At 41.7% G+C, this 20,000-nt stretch overlaps 1 protein-coding gene across 2 annotated transcripts in view; it reads left to right on the top strand.

Moving 5' to 3' along the window:
- The window catches only part of mllt10 (MLLT10 histone lysine methyltransferase DOT1L cofactor), a 50,464-nt gene that overhangs the window by 10,331 nt on the left and 20,133 nt on the right, over nt 1-20,000 (top strand). Inside the window, exons 3-11 of one of the 2 annotated variants that reach the window (XM_028569333.1) lie at nt 2,535-2,589; nt 5,103-5,212; nt 5,342-5,445; nt 6,159-6,252; nt 10,858-10,947; nt 17,149-17,247; nt 17,537-17,873; nt 18,688-18,906; nt 19,250-19,729. In XM_028569333.1, coding sequence (XP_028425134.1) covers nt 2,535-2,589; nt 5,103-5,212; nt 5,342-5,445; nt 6,159-6,252; nt 10,858-10,947; nt 17,149-17,247; nt 17,537-17,873; nt 18,688-18,906; nt 19,250-19,729 — 1,588 coding nt within the window. The remainder of the gene's footprint in view (nt 1-2,534; nt 2,590-5,102; nt 5,213-5,341; nt 5,446-6,158; nt 6,253-10,857; nt 10,948-17,148; nt 17,248-17,536; nt 17,874-18,687; nt 18,907-19,249; nt 19,730-20,000) is intronic. The other variant, XM_028569334.1, reaches the window with a different exon arrangement.

Here is a 20,000-nt window from a genome sequence, read left to right as displayed (position 1 = left end):
CTGTTCCAGCAGCATTTTCTGTGGCGTGTGCCTCATCCTGCTGTCCTTTGACCTTAGCCTGCCTGTCAGCCCACAATCTGTTCTGCACCAGTTACCATCATGTCACCAAATAATATTTAATCCTGATTGAAAGGCTGTATAAAAAATGATCTCCAATGTTGTTTGAGAGTGTCCAGTTTACCAACTCTACCAAATGCAGTGCATTGTGTGTGGCATACTGTGGTGTGCAAGCATTAAGCTATCTAGTCTGCATTATGACAGCTGATGAAAATGTTACTGCCCAGGCAGGAACGTGGCCCTGGAAAGCACTGCATTATCAACAATTGCTGGACTGACGTGCTCTCTCTCCACAGACACACGTCACTTAGGACCAAAAGAGTTTAAATATTGTTCTTTGTGAAACTTGGTGCAAAAGCCACAAACCGATATGGCTGGCTGAGTTTCAACCTATTACGACCTCGGCAAACTACTAGGACCTGTCGAGATTTTGTCCGGACAAGATTTACTTGCGTAGTTGTTGATGCAGGTGCTCGGAATGATCTGCTGAGTTTGCTGTGTTCATGTGTGCGCACAGGGCAAAGTTTCTCCTGCAGAAATTTAGCAGGCTAACTAGGTTTTCCTCTAACCTGTTACATGATGAGGGAAAACCAGGTTTCTTATTTACATGGCATGTAAGAAATGAGTTTAGGGGAGAAATATGACAGTGACCAGGTCACTTAAGTACACATATGGCGTTTTTCCATTACATGGTACCTGCTCGACTCGCCTCGACTCGCTGTGCGTCCGTTTTCCATTGCAGATTTTAGTATCGCCTCAGCGTGGCTGGTCGTCATAGCGACTGCCGTGGGCGTGGCTTAGTAGCTTGCTTTTCCCATTGACATATCCCCGACATTTCCTGGTTCTCGTCTCCGTAAACAACATGATATCAAAGAGATAGTTAACGTTTAGTGCTCCAGATTTCCCACCGTGGTCACATATATATGACTCTAGAGTCGCTACTCGCTGCAGAGATAATCGCCGTCACTCTCTCACTTCTCCCTTCGCTCACTAGCTCCCCACACACACACATACGGTGACTCGACACGCACACATCACACATGCACACACCAGCGCACCAGTATAACCATCAGGCCACTTGTATGCTACGGAGAAAGCTCTACGTGGAGCCTCCGGCAGCAAAAAAACACCGCTGGCTAAACTATTTAAAAATAGTGATCAGTGACGCTTCTTTCCGACCAATCAGCAGCCTGCAGGGTTTCACGTCACCTTCTCGGCTCGCCTCAGCTTGCTTGGAACCTCGACTGAGCAGGTACTAAAAAAAGTACCTATTAGCAGGTACCAGGTACTTTTTTTTTCGTAATGGAAAACCAAAAAAGGCGAGTCGAGTCGAGGCGAGGCGAGGTGAGTAGGTACCATGTAATAGAAAAGCGCCAATAGATGCTTTGAACATTGCAAAGCAGAGTCAAAGTGTACAAAATCTGTACATCGCAGCTGATGTGTAAAGCTTTATTCTCATGTTTGTTCAGCATTCCAGGCTGTGCAACTCTCAACTGACAAATGTTTGAGGTGTTCCTTTAAAGATAATAACAAGCTGGTAATTATATGCGTGTGTATTCACAAAGATTAACATTGTGTGCAAAGTTGGCAGATAACTGTAACTGGTAAAATAAGTGATTGTCTGATTGACAGAGTGCATCATGAAAAAGAGAAATGCACGCAGTGAAGTACTCCACTTCCGGATTCTGCCTTGTTTGTTTAATGAATGAATGTTTGAGAAGTGTATTTACATTTGTTGCATTTTAATGGCTTTATGAGATTAAGAAAAGTTATCTATGTTTTCTATAGTCCACAGGATTTACTCTGGATTGAATTGCAAATAAAGTATTTAACAGTACAGCACTGTTTAACTTTATAGTAAATAAAACAATAATAGTAATACATTAAAGACAGATATTTAAAATTGCATTCAGAAAGATGAATTTTAAGATGGTAAAGTGGAGTAGAAGCACTTTTTTACTTTTGTGTGTGTGTGTGTGTGTGTGTGTGTGTGTGTGTGTGTGTGTGTGTGTGTGTGTGTGTGTGTGTGTGTGTGTGTGTGTGTGTGTGTGTGTGTGTGTGAGAACTCAAACATGCACCAGAAAATTATTGGCAGGAGAAAAGGGGAAGAAAAGAAGGGACATGAAAGTCTTTCTGCACACATACTGTGCTCTTTGTAACACAACACACAGCTTTAAGATGAGCGACACCAGCTTATGTGTGAGTTGAGGAAGAGTTAAATTGTCCGACTCAGAGCAGCAGAAATTGCCTGAGGACTTGTATTTGCTGAGACACACACACACTTGGAGAAAGAAACAACCTTAGGTGGCAGATAGTGAGGGTGTTTTCCCGTAGAGTTTCTGGCCTGGTGCCCAAGTTGGGGTCCCTTGCCAGATTATCTCACATACTGGCATATTTGTCATACTTCTGTTTATCTTCCCCTAAGTAGATGAGGTTGACCGGTTGTTTCTGACCTGTTGTTTCTTCTTTATCCATAGAGATGTGAGCTGTGTCCCCATAAAGACGGAGCCCTCAAAAGGACAGACAACGGAGGTAGAATCCCTCTCAGCTACTTAGCACACACACATACACATCCACATATGGTGTGAGCCTCTTTTGTATTTTGTCATTAATTGCATGTCACCGGCAAGTTTAAGGGGTGTGAGCGTGCTGGGAGAGTTATGTTGCTGTGTGTGTGTGTGTGTGTTTTATGAGGGGGCGGGCCAGGATGGGTATAGTGCATGGACTGTGAGGAGTCTCCTCACTGGGTTCATTGGGAGGTCAGCTTGGTGGAGACTGTAAATATTCTGTGTGTATGTGAGTGTGTGAGTGTGTGAGTGTGTGAGTGTGTGAGTGTGTGTGTGTGTGTGTGTGTGTGTGTGTGTGTGTGTGTGTGTGTGTGTGTGTGTGTGTGTGTGTGTGTGTGTGTGTGTGTGTGTGTGTGTGTTTGAGTCAGTCAGAGAGAGAGGCACAGCTGTGGGATTGTGTCCAGGCCTGCAGGGAGGCATCAGGACAACACTAACACACACAGTTTTACTACTTTCTCTTTTATTTTACCCTTCCCATGACCCCTCTCTCCCTCTCTTTTTCCTCACATTTTTCTCTCACCATCTCTTTCCCCTACCGTCCGTTTCTCTGATCTTGTCAGTTCCTCTTTACTTGTTGAATCTGTGCGCTAGTTTCTGTTATTTCAGGTGGGGCAGTAATAAAGCAGAGCAAAGGGATAATAGTTTTGGATCTAGCATCTTAACATATAGCAGACAGAGAAGAAAGAAAATGCATAGATGGAGACAGAAGTTAAGTTTACAGCTGGTGAACAAATTGAAAGAAATTGCACAAACAGTTTGAAACATAACCTGTCACATCTTTATATTGAATGGATTTTAATGGAAACAAGTGCACTTAAAAATCAGTAACAAGATCACTTCCTACAAGTCAGTGCTAAGAAATATGAGATATGTGACAGTAGAGCAAATCAGAGCTTGAAACCCATACTGATGTGGGTTCACTGTACAATGCAGTTCATTGCCTGCTACAATAAGAAAAACATGAAATAACGTTAGTCTCCACAGAAACTCGTAAAAGCATTATCAAGAACTTGAGTCTTGGTGCTTTTTTAATTTTAAATCATAAATGCGCTTTTAACAACAAAATGCAAGCTCATTGCCGCAACACATTGGACTCCGATAACTTCTTGGAGTAAGGCATGTTTGTAAAGAGATGCTTTGTTGGATTTTTGGGGGGTAAAAGTGTGAATGCTCAGTTTGAGGAGGAAGGCTGTGCCACTTTTATAGTCCTGTTTTATAGGCCTCTTCCAGATTCTTGGAGGGACTTCAAAACAACAACATGCTCCCATTTCACACCCGCTGCCTCCCCTCCGTCCCGCCCTCTGCCCTCCTCCCCTGTCCCACTCACCCGGTCAAAGGCAGGTCAGGGGTTCAACTGTAAGTTTAAGCCTGTTTTTGTTTCCGCAATGGGGAAAAACAGACACCTCCAGCGTAGCAGGAGACTCCCACCTCCATTTGACCTCCCACTGACCGCCTTCTGCTCCTCCTCAGCTTGTCGTCAATTCCACCATGCCCCTCTGTCATTCTACCGCTCCCAGTTTGTCTTCACTGACAGGCAGCTGTGTGTGTTAGGGCTCAATAAACAGCTACTTAGATAGATTAACTACCAAGTTGCCAGTTAAAACATTTACGACTCAGCATTTCAAAGTTGAAAAGTGAATGTATGTTCAGTATGTAAAAGTAACCAAAACTGCAATTTGGCAGGTCCAGACCACATTTAGTTTGTGTTTGGTTCTCTTGGTTTGGGCCAAAGGAGTAATATCCATCATTGCCTTTTGGTCTGGTCCATTTTGGGTTCACATTGACAACAAACCAAACATTTTAAAGTTTCATGGACTGACTTTATCCAGTAAAACTGTGCAGATAGTCAGAGGAGATGATGTATGTAGTGCAACACGATGGGTGAGAAAGGGGTCATCATGGTCTCAGGGCTTAAAGTGCAGTTTTACATTTATATAATACTTAATTCAATACATTGTACACATTTCCTCCAGGGCGGCTTTATAGGCTCAGAAATGTTTTTTTTTTTTTTTTTTTTTTTTTTTTTTTAACCCCTGTGGTCTGTCTTGGTTTGGTTGTCTGATCCACACCAGTTCAAATAGCAGTGTTCCCACCAACACAAATACACAGACCAAACACAGAAGTGTATCAATGTCAGTTATGCATTTAGTGTAGAGACTTAACATTTTTTGGAATCTGTGCCATGAGTTACAACTCTAAAGAATGTGCAAGAAAAAAAAGCATTTTTTTTTGTTTTACCCATCTGATAAAATGCTGTTGGCAATGTATAGATCAGTATTGTATTCTTCAGCTTATCAGTTCTTTGCAACGTGCAACCAACAGATTAAACGAGTGGATAACAAACGTCAATTCTGTGCACTCTTATTGATATTCAAGCCCTTCACAAATGGTTTATAAATCTTCATGTAAACTCTGAAATTTTGCCACAAACTCCCTTTTGCTGGTACATAAGTGGGTTAATGTTGTGTGTCTTTGCAGGCTGGGCCCATGTAGTTTGTGCCCTTTACATACCTGAAGTGGAATTTGCCAATGTGTCAACTATGGAGCCTATAGTACTCCAGTCTGTGCCACATGAGCGCTACAACAAGGTAACAAAATGTTTCTATGCATTTAGACATGTCACAAAATTGCATGTACAATGTAATTATGATGGACTAAGTCAGTTTTTTAAAAATGAAAAAGATTTCTTAACTGCGTGTCTGTGTGCGTGTGTGTAGACATGTTATATCTGTGAGGACCAGGGCAGAGAGAGTAAAGCAGCAACTGGAGCCTGTATGACCTGCAACAAACATGGCTGCAGGCAGGCCTTCCATGTCACATGGTGAGACCCGTTCACATCACATTAACCTCACTAGACAAAGAAGGAGATTGTTTCTTCAGTTCCTCACTCAAACTCAAGGAACGGCTTGTAGATTTTATATACTTTTGAGCAATGTAGTAGAGTTACTGTGGATGTTAAGATATTCATGTATTCCAAATAGGGCTGGGCGATATGGAGAAAATCAGATATCACGAAATTCTTGACCAAATACCTCGATATCGACATTGCATCGATATTCTAAGGTTGACAATTGGTGCTTTAACTAAATATCTTCACACTTAGATTTTAGATAAATAATCATCAGTAATGTGGACATAATATCTAAGTGGGGAAAAGGCAAATAATAGAACAGCTAGAACAGTCTGGTAAGAAAAGTAAATCACTTTACGGTAATGCAGCCGTTAAAACCAGTAAAATACAACACTTATGTCATATCACGATATTACGATATCCAAAATCTAAGACTATATCTAGTCTCATATCACGATATCGATATAATATCGATATATTGCCCAGCCCTAATTTCAAACTGCAATGACGACACAGCCCGATTTAGAGTGGTCAAATGTTTTTTTGTACGCCAATTCTGTTTCTGCTTCCAAATATTGTTTTGTGGTCATCACTTGTTGTTTTGATACATATTGTGGTGAAGACGTTTCTCGGTTCTGTTTTTTACATCTCTTAAATTCCCTTTACGCTACTCTCCGCCACAGTGCCCAGTTTGCAGGGTTATTATGTGAGGAACAAGGATCGGACGCAGACAATGTCAAGTACTGTGGATATTGCAAATACCACCACAGCAAATTGGTAAGTGTTCTCTCTCATTTTTGTCATATTCTACAGGTGGCATGTCTTTTGATACTCAACAAACCACAACTTCACACATCACTAGACAGTATGTCTTTCTTCTTAACTGAATTTATTTTTGTAGCCAAAACCTGTTGCTGCACATGTGAAGACATATTAGATTTTTGTGTTGTGATTTGGTATTAAGTTTAATATGATTAATTATTGACGGTACTAATTAAACGAGGAGCAAGCTTGTGTTTTTGTAAATATGATAGCATAAACATACAAGTTGACATTAGTTCACACACACTCCCCAGCTTGTATTAGACTCATTCATACACAGTCTTTCCTTCAGAACTGAACAATGATTAGACTGACTGGTGTTTGCATTGAGGGCCACAGTATTTGTTGCACGCGACTACATGTAAAAGCATGAGCGTGTCTTAAAGCTTGTGTGTCTATTAACAATTAGAATGAAGATCTATGTGTTTTTGTTCCACTAACTACTAGCACAGATTGGTTTACCTGTAACACAGTGATAAATACCTTTCATCTTGTGAATGACCTTACACTTCTCTGCTGCCACTGAGAGATGACCCATCTTCACCTCTTCCCTCTTATTTTTCTTGTGTCTCTACCTCCCTTAGCCCTTCTCATCTCGGTCCTTCTCCTCTTTCCTCCACCTCTCTATCTTTTGTCCAACCTTTCCTACGTTGTCGGTTTCTCTTTCCTGTTTGGCCATATCCCTTCTTCAGTCAGCTTTTGGTCTCTGTTGGCCCCCTTTTTCCTCCATCTATCTTTCTACCCCATCTGCTTCCTCCTTCACTGGGCCAAGGAATCCATCCCCCCACTGCTTGCCTCTCTTTCACCAGTCCCTTACCCTCCATCTACCCCTTTCCTTCTACTCTTATTCCTCCTTCCTTCCTGATTCTGCTAATCTCTCTAACAGTGGCCCGTGGTCCCCTCCACTCCTTTGTGTATTGGTACTAAGCCCAGAGTGGACACAGCGGGTTGGGTTTGTAGGTGCTGGATAGGGTCATTTTAGCCTGGTTTTTACTGTAAGGTCAAACAAGTCTAATCAGGCTTAATTGTTATTTATCCAATTGTTATTTATTCCAACAGACCTGTCATTTCAGTTAGCTTTCATAGTTTGGTCAACAGTATTAGTGGCTTTTGTGCTGATTTACTTAAATTGGACACATGGTTACAGTGTAAGTTTAGTGCTGTTAGATTAGCTTTTTCCTCTCCTTTTCTAGATGGAATATGTGTACACAATATAGTGATAAATATGATGTAAAAGGTAACCTAAAGAAGACAGGGAAAAAAAAAATCTTTTTTTTTTTTTCTGCACTTTAGTTAGTTTTTTTATTTTATACAAACAATTGGCATTCACTCCTAAATGCAGATTGCTGGTTTCTTGTCCATGATTGCTAACTTATCTTTTGTCATCTGTTAGCCTTACTCTGACTATGCAACCAGCAGAATGCAAACCTGATGGTGGATAGCTAGCCCATTGTCAAGCTGAATTCAATCAGACAAGAGAAGAATGAAATAGATAGGCATATCAGTGCACAAGCCAACAACTGGATATGCAGAGGAAATGTGTTTTCAGTACACAAGTTCACTGTAGAGACGACCTGTTGTTTTCCAGATTTTGTACCTATCACAAGGTATACACATGTATGCATGTACACACTCTGTTTCAGTTGGGGGAGAGACAAAAAAATATGAAAAACAGGAGCGTGACTTAACTGTTATAATTTGTGGAACAGCGGTAGGATGGAAACACAGGACAGGCTTTATACACACACACACACACACACCATTTTGCAATGTTAAAAAAACGCTGATGGAAAGACTCATGCTGTTATATTGATTGTGTATGAATGGCTTTGGATGCTGGGGCATAATGTCATTAAGCTGGGATTGTATGGATGACAGGAATGTACGAGAGGGAATCAATAATGAGAAAAGTAATGTTAGCTGAGTGGGTTTCATAAAATACCACTTGATGGATGTTTACGGCATGTTAGCATCATATGGTATTTGACTGGACTCTGTCAGTAGCCAAATCTAATTTTAAACTTAGATTAGCCTTGTTTGTTGTTGATTTCATCAAGACTGTGTAAATAATTACCCCTTATATCTAAGGAGTATAAATGCACTCGTTTACACAGCGGTTTTACTTTTCCTATCATCCATACTCGTGTTGCTGGCACAGGGCTGCATTTGATTTCAGACATCTTATGTGACAGTGGTTGGCAATGGCAAATGTTGCATAACTTTCTGTCACAAGCTGTTCTTCCAAAGCAACTGATCTTTAGCAGTAAAAACATGTGAACAGTGCAGTTAAAGGTGCAATATGTAATATTGACAGCTATTGTTTAAAATAGTTACTGCAGTACAAATTCAAAATACTGGAGAGAGTCGTCTCCCTCGCCCCCTCCTCCCCAACTCGAAGTTCTCGGAGGTTGCCAGTCTGAGACCACAGCATCCGTTGCTAGACGCTTGTCTCACATAGCCAGACATTACTTCACAGTCCAGCGGAGTAGCTAACGTTAGATGCTGGCTATATTGACAGTCATAAAAGCCCATGCTCACTCGGAGCTCTGTAACCAACTGACAGGCACACTTTTTTGGCTTAGAATTGGTGTAGGAACTGCTAAAAACACAACAACCTCATTGTCTTCTCCACCCGACGGACAGACACACATCATCGGCTTAGAATTACGGTAGGAACCGCTAAAAATAACTCTACCTTGCCATCCTCTCCACCCGACTGAACACACTTTATTTTCTTAGAATTACGGCAACAATCGGTAAACACACTGCAAAATCACGGTCCTCTCTTCCCGATTTACAGCCCCCCTCTCTTGGCTTCAAATAACTCACCGTCAGGCTACACGTTGTAAATAGCCGTGGCCCACTTGCCTGGTCCTCTGGTAACATTAGCAATGTTAGCATATCAGCGTTAACTTAGCCAGGACCAGTCGGGATAACTGGCTGTGTCTCAATTGTTTTTGCGAGTAACCAACACGGGTACTGTAGCTATATAATTCATTGTGAGTGCACAAATGTTGAAATGACATAAAATGCCCGTCCCTTGTAGCGTTAGCCGTGATAAATTAGCCTGAAGCTAATGCTTACCTGTTCAGGAGGAAATTAGCCAACTCAGAGTCCCTTTGGGCTCTAAGCTGTCTCCATCTTTCAAATACATCTCCAATATTTACCCAGGGTTTGTTACATCTCTGGTCACACAACTGTTAGAAACATGCCTCTTTTTTTTTTTTTTTTTGGTCGGGTAGAATCTATCTCCATTGATCCTGTCTGTTTGTTTGCTGCTTTCATGGCTGTACTAACCTTACAGTTGTAGCGCGCTGGGTTAGGTTTTTACAGGTAACGTTATGTCTGGCAACCCGGCCTGGCTGTCAAACTGGGTTGTTGATAACAACAAACGGGCCAAAACGCAAACAGAAATTCGGTCATGGAACGTAAATTTCAAAAGGAGAATATCAACTTAGCATGTTTCCTTAATATCTGATGACCCATTGGGGTCATTTTTGGATTTATTACAGTAAATATATTACATATTGGACCTTTTTAAGTTATATTTATTGAATAGAAAATGTAACAAAGCTTCTATCCCAGAACATCTATCCCTGAAAAGGTGCAAAGAAAATGAACTCCAAAATTAGGCAAGATTGAGTAAAACAGAGTGGTTCAAGTTATTTCTGCTTTCAGCTTTTTCTGTAAGTTAATACAAAGTGTTTTTATTTTTTAGACTATTTTTAGTCCTGTATGTTTGAATGATAATGTAGTGCATGGTAGTAGGAACATAATTGAACTCTTTTGTATGTGTTGTACAGTATGTCAGTATGGAAATGGAAATTTAGACTTTTATAGGGAAGAGATTGCTATGTGACTCAGACAATGAGCTGTATGTGAGGCCAGAAAAGGAGGATTTATCCCATGGTGCACCAGGTTCCCTTGGATAGTCAGTTTTACATGAAATGCCAAAAGACACAGTCTTTGGTCATAGATCTGTTCATTTGAATAGAGACTGGGTAAACACATGCCTTGATCTATGCCTGGAGGTAATTTGGCTGTAATTTGAGGATGTAGTTGTTTATCACCATGGCAACAGATTCTATGAGCAAGAGCAAGCTGACTTAAACTGAGATCGATAACCAAGACCCCTTAAAAGCATCCCATGATGCCTCTTTAGATTCTAGTTTTGGAAAAGGAGTTTTAATAACAATAGTGGTTGTGTGGGTTTTTACTGTTGCCCTCAATCCAGATTTTTCTTTTGTTTTAATGTGTAGTATTGATAGTTATTCTACACGAGTGGTTACATTTGGTCAATGAAAGAAAAATATAAAAGAAACTACAACCATGCTTTTTTTTTTTTTTTTTTTTACTCCTATGGATACCGTTTTCATGTTGGTGAGAATGTTTTTTGACTATTTTGGAATTTTGAGTTCAGTCAGCCTTTTTTAGTTTCTTAAGTATTGTTTTATTTAATTTTTTTTTTTATATATCAATAAGATATTTTAGGGGTCTAATTTAAGACTCGTTTCTTTGGACTTCATCCAGTAATTTGGAGTTCCTCTTTCTGCTTTTTAGCGAAGGAGCAGGGGCCGTGGTAATAGGTCTCAAAGCTTAAGTGACTCTTCATCTCAGTGTATGAATAGACCCCCAGACAAGGACATGAAGGTAAGACAGCCCTCAGATCTTACCCTCTCTATGCCACCAAACCACACACTGCTCACACTGTGGAGAGACAATCAAATATGCAGTAAAAGCATCGACCAATAATACTTTTTAGTGGTTCTTATAATGACTCCATAATGATCATTTATTGAGACAGTCTGAATATATTGGCAGACCATTATTTATGACAAGCAGGTCTCAGAACGCATGTTTTTGTTCAAATGACAAGGCAAATGGAAAAAGAAGTGTGTGGTTTTGATTTAACTATTGTAAATGTATATTAGATCTCTCTATGCTATCGTATCTTAATATATTACATGTTGACAATTAACCAAAACCCCAAACAATGTCAACCCTGGGTCTTGAGCATTACTTTTAAGACAGTCGACAAAAATCGATTGAAACGGATGAATGGCCTTGAAAGTAATTATTTTGGCATTTTATTTAAAATTGTAATGAATATTTCCCTGAGGAAAAACGCATGCTATAGATGTTATTGATTTGAGCATAATATCTTGACAGTGTAAAGATTTGTCACACCTCAAAACCCATCAATGTCTTTAGTTTTAGTTTTTAAATAAGGCCTTAAAATCCCAGAAGTCCTTTTAATAATTTGATGTCCAAGTGAGTCCTAAAATTGTATTTTATAGACCCAGCAGCAGTTGCATTTGGGTTGTTTTTTAGCTGCTAGTACTGTATGCCTGCAGCCCATCTACACCCACCAGTGATCGCAGCCTCTAATGAATGCTACATTAGTGTGACTTAATCAGTCACCGCTGTTAGCAGAACATGTAATCACAGGCTGCGGAAAATCTGAATTTACAGAAGGTGTCAAGTCATCTGTTGTTCCACTTTTTTTTGTCATGTGTACCAATCCCTTGTCAGAACGGCTCAAGCTGAATTTTCTCTGTTCGCCTGCAGTTGTATCATTCTCAAAAAGCAGCATGTTAAAGGTCCCATGGCATGAAACTGTCACTTTATGAGGTTTTTTAACATTAATATGCATTCCCCCATCCTGCCTATGGTCCCCCAGTGGCTAGAAATGGTGATAGGTGTAAACCGAGCCCTGGGTATCCTGCTCTGCCTTTGAGAAAATGAAAGCTCAGATGGGCCGATCTGGAATCTTGCTCCTCATGAGGTCATAAGGAGCAAGGTTACCTCCCCTTTCTCTGCTTTGTCCGCCCAGAGAATGTAGCCCACCCATGAGAGAGAGACATTATGGCTTTCAAATGAGCAAAGTGGCAGTTGGTCAAGGCCACACCCCGACCCTCCACCTTGCCCCCCCGCTCTCTCCTCCTCAATAGCTACATACACAGAAATGGCACATCCTAAGGAAAGCTCATTGTGGGGCTGTAATTCTGCACCAAGGCTGAATTTTGGGAAAGAGACTTCAGATACAGTATTAGGGGACCACTAAGGTCTATATAAAAGCATCCAAAGAGCACCATGTCATGGGACCTTTTAAAGTAGTCTGGAATTTGTCTGATGATTGATACTCTATCTCTACCCAGTATAGCCCCATAAAATGTACCACAGCAACCACACGACTGTCTCGTTCCAGTTGAGCTGTTCAGTGTCATTGATTCCCCTACCCAGCTCTCCAACAGTGTGCCCTGTTTGGACAGCACTTTAAAAGTGCATCCATCCTTGCTCCCTCCTTGAGTAGCAATCACTGGGAAGAGTTTTTAGGATCCAAATGTTGATGTTGGGCTGTGAAGTTTATCAAGCACTTACAGCAAACAGGATCGACGCAAAGTACATTTCAGCAAACAAAGGATGCTTATTTAGATAATACAAGCAAGAACAAGTAGGCCTACTTAACATACTCAGACATGTGAGCCAGAGCTTTTGTGTGTGTGTGGGTGTATAAGTGTAGGAATATTTTAGCCAAGGGAAACTTGGTCCAGACCACCTCAAAAATACGAAACGTACACTTTCACTGTTGTGTAACAAATGTGAATCACAACAGAATCTTTTTCTGACGAGAATAAAATGTTGTATTAGATGATGTCTCAATCAAGTTGTTTGCTTACAATTCTTCTCAGTCATCTAAAATACTCTCCATATGTCCCTTATATTAATGCAGCTGTACAGTGCATACTAAGTGTGTTTGTAAAACCATTTCAATTTAAGAAGGGGATGCTTTAAATCTGAAAATTAGAAAGAAATATAAACCAGCTCTGAAAAACATCACATATAAAAGCTCTGAGCAAAATTAAAGTATTACAAATGGCTGCCGCCATTTAAACAAATTCAAAACGGATAACTTGCTGCAATACATTTGAGGTAAAATCCGTTTACAACACATCAGTATAACAACCCAGAAACAGAGGGCAGATATAATGTACCATAGATGGTAATTTGACAGGGCTGCCTATACTGTATCTGATATAGATCCTTCAAATAAGCTCAGTGATATTAAGTCTTAATTATTAGTATAGAGTATACAAATAAATAATAAAAATAGTGGGGATTTGTTAGTTTGTGTTTTCAGATTGAGGAAGGAAGAAAGAATGGATGCATTTTGAAAGTCTCTCTTGGCCCTGCAGCACTCTAAATCAGAGCAAGTCTGTGTCTCAACCAAGCTTGTTTTTGTCACCTGAATGACTTAACAAATAATTGTTCCATTTACACTGAATGAAATACTTATGTGCCAACAAGATGGTGGATTTATTTTTAAACCTGTGTTTATGCAGGCAGCTCAGTATATATTTTGTTAATGATGCTGTCCCAGAAGACTGTGATGCTCTGAGTTCCCTTTTCCATCTTCTTTGCAGTTATAGATGTTTTTGTTTTGAAGCATGACAACAAGACAATGTAGGTTTCATGTGTTAATTCATATAATATAATTAGGGGAATCCAAGTGTGTGTGTGTGTGTGTGTGTGTGTGTGTGTGTGTGTGTGTGTGTGTGTGCGTGTGCGTGTGTGTGTGTATCCAGACTTGCCTTTGTTATGTGGTTTGGAGGCTCAGACGGATACCCACCTCATGTTAGACCCTGCAGTCAAACTACATCAGGGGCTAAAAGATCCCTACTTAGAAAAGGCCCGTCAGAAACACACACACATCTATACATACACAATGGCTGGTCAAAAAGCCTGCAGGAAACTGCACAGGGGAATTCCTGCTAGGCCGTGGCGGATTATTTTTCCCCTCACTTCCTGTTCCTCCGTCCCCCCGTTTTCCCTCGCTTCTCTTCAGCCCTCCTCACCTCTGTGTCTGCACTCTCTCGTCTTCCTCCTAAGGCCATTGAGTTAACTTGTGAACCATTTAAAATGCATGTTACATCAAATTAAAAGGCAATACTTTTTTCTTGCCTCATTTGCCTTATTTCCTTGCATAACGAATGGCTAAGTTTAACACATTTTTTGTCTGAGCATTTTAGCAAGGAAAAGTACAACACGCTTATTTCCCCTTGCATTTCAAAAGGCAGTTTGAGAACAATTGAGTAGTCAATTAACATGAATTATTAATTTATAGTTCTGATAATTTTTTAATTTATAAGTCATTCATCAAGCAAAAATGCAAAAACACCATCTCATTTCAGCCCCTAAAATGTGAGGATTTGCTGCTTTTCCGTGTTTTAATTTAAATATAACATGATTATTTCTGGATTTTGGACTGTTGATTTGGCAAAACAATTGACTTGAGGTCTGAGAGTTAATTATGGGCATTGTTCACCATGTTCTATAATTTTATTGACAAAATTATCAATCCATGGATAGTTACAGCCCTAATTTAAATGCATTTAATTTTAGTGACCAACATTCAAAAAAACAGGATGCTTATGTGTACGGAGAGACTAAAGAAGTTTCCAGACATATTTTCAGAACTGTAAAGAGGTACGTCTAAGGAATAGTGTTTGTGTGTGTGTTTCCCAGTTCAGAACCCCATGACCAGCATTCGACATAGACAGAGAGGATTTCAGCCCACCGTTGTATTGCTCGGGGTTTGTTGATAAATAGACGTTGCCACATCTCATATTTACCCCACGCAGTCTGAAAGACCACTCGGACATGTCAAATGATCAGGCTGCTAATGGTCAGCAACAGAGAAAGAGGGGAAAGGACACGCTGAAAGGCTTTGTCTCTGCCTGTATAATCAATTGACCTGATTGATAAGGGTGTGTCAGGGTTACATTGTGTGCGTGTTGTGTTTCCCACGCCTGTGTGTGTGTGTGTGTGTGTGTGTGTGTGTGTGTGTGTGTGTGTGTGTGTGTGTGTGTGTGTGTGTGTGTGCGTGTGCGCGTGTTGTGTTATCTGAACCCTCTCAGCTCAGCCTCTGTCCATCAACACCTACCTCTGGAATGTTCATGAAAAACAACAAGGGAATCCCACAGAATTTACCTCTCTCTCACTCTCCTTTTTCTCCAGTATCTTCTCCCCTTTGTGTTGTCGTAGATGCTGTTTTTAAGTTAACCGTCTCACTTTGTGAAGTCACTCACTTTATCCTCTGTTTCTCTTTGTTTATCTGCTTTCTGCAGCCAATTTGTAGTAGTTCCAAACAGTTCAGGGAAAGCCCTACAGAAATTAACCTACAACAATTTTGATAATCGTGTAACTAATTTATTGAGTAAAAAGAGAAAACATTTGTTGGTTTCAGCCTCTTAAATGTGAGAATTTACTGTTTTTTTTTCCTTCTGTTTTATATCACTGTTAATTGATTTTCTTTGGGTTGTCAACGGTGGGTCAATTTAAAGACGCCACACACATTTTATAGACTAAACAGTTACTTGATTAATTGAAAATAATAGCCAGGGGTTAAAAAAAAAAAAAAAAACGGTGACTCACCAGTAGGTCAGTCATTACAAACTCATGCTGTGTAGTCAAACATCGTTTAGACTCACAAAACTCCCATTTTATATTCTAGTGGGGATCCGAACGTTTCTAAAGATACAAAAAAAAATGCCTTTTTTTTTTTTTTTTTTATTCTGTATAAAATGATGCACAAAATAACTTGGAGTCAATCTCACTTCAACTTACAGTTCTAAAGGAAAGCTGCGACAAACTGTTACAGAATATATATGATACTGCCAGGCAGCATGGAATGAGGTGACCACTTTTAAAGCTATTTAATGGAAAACAAAAAGGGAAAAGTTGTACCCAAAAAATACACATACACATACAAAAGGAACTCTGCAACATTTGTTTCCTAACCCCAGAGTGTTAGCATTAGCGGAAGCCAGCATGCAGAGAGGTTACATTGGAGCTGCTATCTCCTGATTTGGCTGGTGATGTCTGTTAACTGCCACTCATAGAGGAAGTCTGGCTAAACTGTCACCAGCCACCATGGGGGGGGGGATGAGAGAAGAAGGGGGAGGGGTGTTTTCTGGTGTTCAGAGTTGTCATGACACTGAGCATCACAAGCATGTTGAGTCCCATGTCGTCTCTCAGGATCGCTGCATATTTTCACTGCCAATCTTCAAGAGTGGGTGGGTGGGTGTGTACAGATGTGTGCCTGCATGCATGTGAGTGTCCATGTAAAGTGAGTGAGAGCGTACATGTACCTGTCTGCTTGTATGTCTGTGCAGAGAGGTGTCAGGGCGCGGGGCACGCATGTGTGGTGTAAATGCGCTGGCACCCAGTTGCCACCTCGGGTGCGACAGGAGGGTGGCGGCACTCGTGTGATAGCAAGGGTGTAAATTGAGCTGTGATGGTCCAAGAAGGAGGATATGATTGGATAAAACGATGAGACCTTGTGCGCGGCAAGAGGCACTTAGACACACTCTGCTTTAAACTGCAGCGTGCAGAATTCCTGTTTCCTCCTGCCCATTCTTTATCACTCTTCCATCCCTCTCTTTTTGTTTGTGGATCTCTTAGCTTTTCTCTCAGACCGAGCCTTTGAAATGTAATGCCCTCTTTTTCTACAAAACACACACACACACACACACACACACACACACACACTCTTCCTCTTTTGTGCTTGTATCCTAATAACGCATACCTTTTTTACTTTCTTTTATTTTTGCCATCTCTTTGGATATAATCTTTAACAGAACAGTTTGTGGATATTGTCCAGTATGTACGTCTCCGCATTTTGTATTTTCCTAATGTTACTAAAATGCAAGAGAGAGATGCAAAATAAGGGCTGTAGGAGGTCTGTTTTTATCTGCGTCTGTCTTTATTTCTCTTCTCCCTGTATTATGTCTAAAGCGGCTTCGTCACCCATCTATTTTTCCTTTTTTCCCCCCCATTTTCCATGCTCAGAAACATAAGGAGCGGGACAGGCACAAACCGAAACACAAGAAGATCTCCATGGATATGTCGCCCTCCCTTGTCCTTCCTAACATCATGGTCCCAGATAAGGTGAGGGCACTCCTCACTCCTTTTTGTGAATTATGTCTGGGTTAGTTAAATATTTCAGCAAGGGTGGGTGGCTGTTTTTTCTTTTTACCTTGATTTACCTTTGTTGCTCTTCTGTATCCCTCACATATCCTGTCCTCCCGCTGACCTTTCTGACCTTCTCCCTCTCTTAACCGGCATTGTTTTGATAATTTTCTTTCGTTGTTCCGGCGCTTTTCATGGTTCCCATACTCCCTTTCCGTTCAACCATATTTTTTCATTGTTCTCCCTCCCTTTCTTCTTTCTCCTCCAGACCTACAACAGCAGCAGCGCAGGGGTAGGAGTCCCCTCTCTGCCGGCATCCTCACAGAAGCGACTGGACGACGGCACTGCCCGTTTCACCACCGCCAACTTTCAAGAAGTGTCGTCCGCTCTCTCGGGTGGAAGTTCCAAAGATGGCTTGACCGCAGACGCTGGGAAGGCAGCGTCTGAGGTGAAGAACAAGAAAAATAGCGGCGCAAGTCATGCGGTGGGACAGAGGGGGGGGCGCAAGTCTCTCACCTCCTCAGGGAAACCCCTCCCCTCCGCCGTGGTCACCATGGCAACCTCCTCCACATCTGCCTCTGCTTCCACTGGGCCTTTCCACCAAGGTGAATTAATGGCTGCAAATGGTCCTGTATGCAAATTTTTACCACAACTGGGAATTAACCCTGCAGTTAGAAAAATGGAAACGCAATGACAAATCATCTGGTGTTACTGCCCTGCCCACCCACCCCAAACCTGCAAGTGCAGCACAATTGCATTTACAGCAATGTTATTAAAACCCAAATAAGAGTGTGATTCATGTGGTTTGTGTACTGTGTCATTGGTTGGATTTTGGTCAGACACCAGACTTTTGTGTGTGGCCATGATAACAGTGTTTCTTCTCGACTGGCCTCTGGCTCCTGTAATCGGGGGCCCTGTCTAGGAAAAGACACAGAAACACACAGGAAGAAAGAACATGTGGGGAGGTCAGGACCTGAAAGGAGTGAGAGCTCACACTGAGCTCCTGTGTTTTGTACTATCAGAACCTTGAAGCCGTGTGTGTGTGTGTGTGTGTGTGTGTGTGTGTGTGTGTGTGTGTGTGTGTGTGTGTGTGTGTGTGTGTGTGTGTGTGTGTGTGTGTGTGTGTGTGTGTGTGTGTGTGTGTGTGTGTGTGTGTGTGTGTGTGTGTGTGTGTGTGTGTGATAAATGGTTCCTCTGTTACATGGGAGGACTACACGATGAGGGAGGGCTGACTGTAGAGCAGATAGAGAGCAGGAGAGTAGATAAAATGCTTATTTTGGTTATCTTGTTTCTTCTCCTCCCATGATGATGGAAAGGAGAGTCGTATGAAAACTTTTCCAGCTGTAATGTCTGTTTCTCTCCTGCTACTTGTCATTCCTTTCTATCTCCACTCATTGTCATTGTTTTTCTTTCTTCCAGGCCTCCTGTTGACCAGTGCCAGCAAGATGCCCTCTGCCCCTTCCTCCTCAGACTTCCTAAGTTTCTCAGATTCCGCGTTGCGTTCGGGGGGTGGGACTACCTTCTCCTCCCCGCCATCTTTCAGCAGCTGCCTTGTGAAGCCGAGCTCGGAGGGCGGAGCTTCAGAGGGAACTACGACACTCTTCGGCTCTCTGATGTCCGCTACTACGGCTTCTGCAGGTACCAGACGCCTTTTCACGCCAATGGTCACTTAAATTATTATTACAAGGTTTTTTTGTTTCTTGGGTATTTGCTCAATTATTTGTTTTGACCTTTTTCATGGTCACATTTTTGGTCTCATTATTACAGTGATGCTACAGTTTTTAAGGAATGTAATCATTTGATAAATTAATAATAAGTACTAGTAATCATTAGTTGCAGCCCTAATTTACAAGAGAAGATGACGCAGGTTGTGCTTGGCTATTGAACTAGATTCTTTGATGGCCAACAAACGACAACAAAACACCAACAGACCACAGGCTTTATATTTAAATATTCAGTTCTGCTTTCTCTATCGTTTCAGTGGGCGGTAAGCTGTATGAGAATTCCCACAGTCACACAGCTAGCGAGACAACAAGCCTAGGTGGCTCCGCTGGCTACAAACGGCCCCAACCCTCCAGCTCAGTGCCGGGGATTGGAGGAGCAACGGCAGGAGGAGGGGAAGATGGGGTGAAGAAGAAAAAGAAGGGCAACTGGCGAAACAGATTTGGACCTTGCTTCACCACGGATGTAAAGCCCTCCGAGCCAGCTCCCTCCCTGACTCTCCCCACCTCCTCCACGGCCAACACCTCCTCCACCGCCTCCCCAGCCTCCTCTTCATCCTCGACGCTCACAGGCCGGCCGGGCTTAGTATCCAGCAGTGGCTTAGGAGTGGGGGTGGGAGGAGGAGGAGGAGAGAGGGGGCTGGGGGTCATGGGTGTCAGCGGTGGGATTCAGAAGTCCCCGTCACTCCTCAGGAATGGGAGTCTGCAGAGCAACAGCAGCTCCACAACCACTGGGTCAGGTGAGGAGGAAACCGTTAAAGCACATAAAACACAACAATAATGGGAGTTTTTGAAAGCTCATGTCACAGATTTCACAATGAGAAATAGTCTCACAGATCAATCTGTCTATCAGTGTCCGCTGCATTAAGGAAATTGCCTTCACAGTTTCGCTACAGCTAAACAAATTCTGAAATTGTTGTTGCCAGCTAAAAAGAGGAAATGGGCTGGTTGTATTCAACCTTTATTAGCCATTTATGTCTTCTAAAGGCCATGACACACCAAGGCGACCGC

This window comes from Perca flavescens, chromosome 22 (assembly GCF_004354835.1).
Source record: "Perca flavescens isolate YP-PL-M2 chromosome 22, PFLA_1.0, whole genome shotgun sequence".
NCBI classification, from domain to species: Eukaryota; Metazoa; Chordata; class Actinopteri; order Perciformes; family Percidae; genus Perca; species Perca flavescens.
The sequence above is the reverse complement of the archived record's forward strand: the minus strand, read 5'-3'. Positions and strand labels throughout refer to the sequence as shown.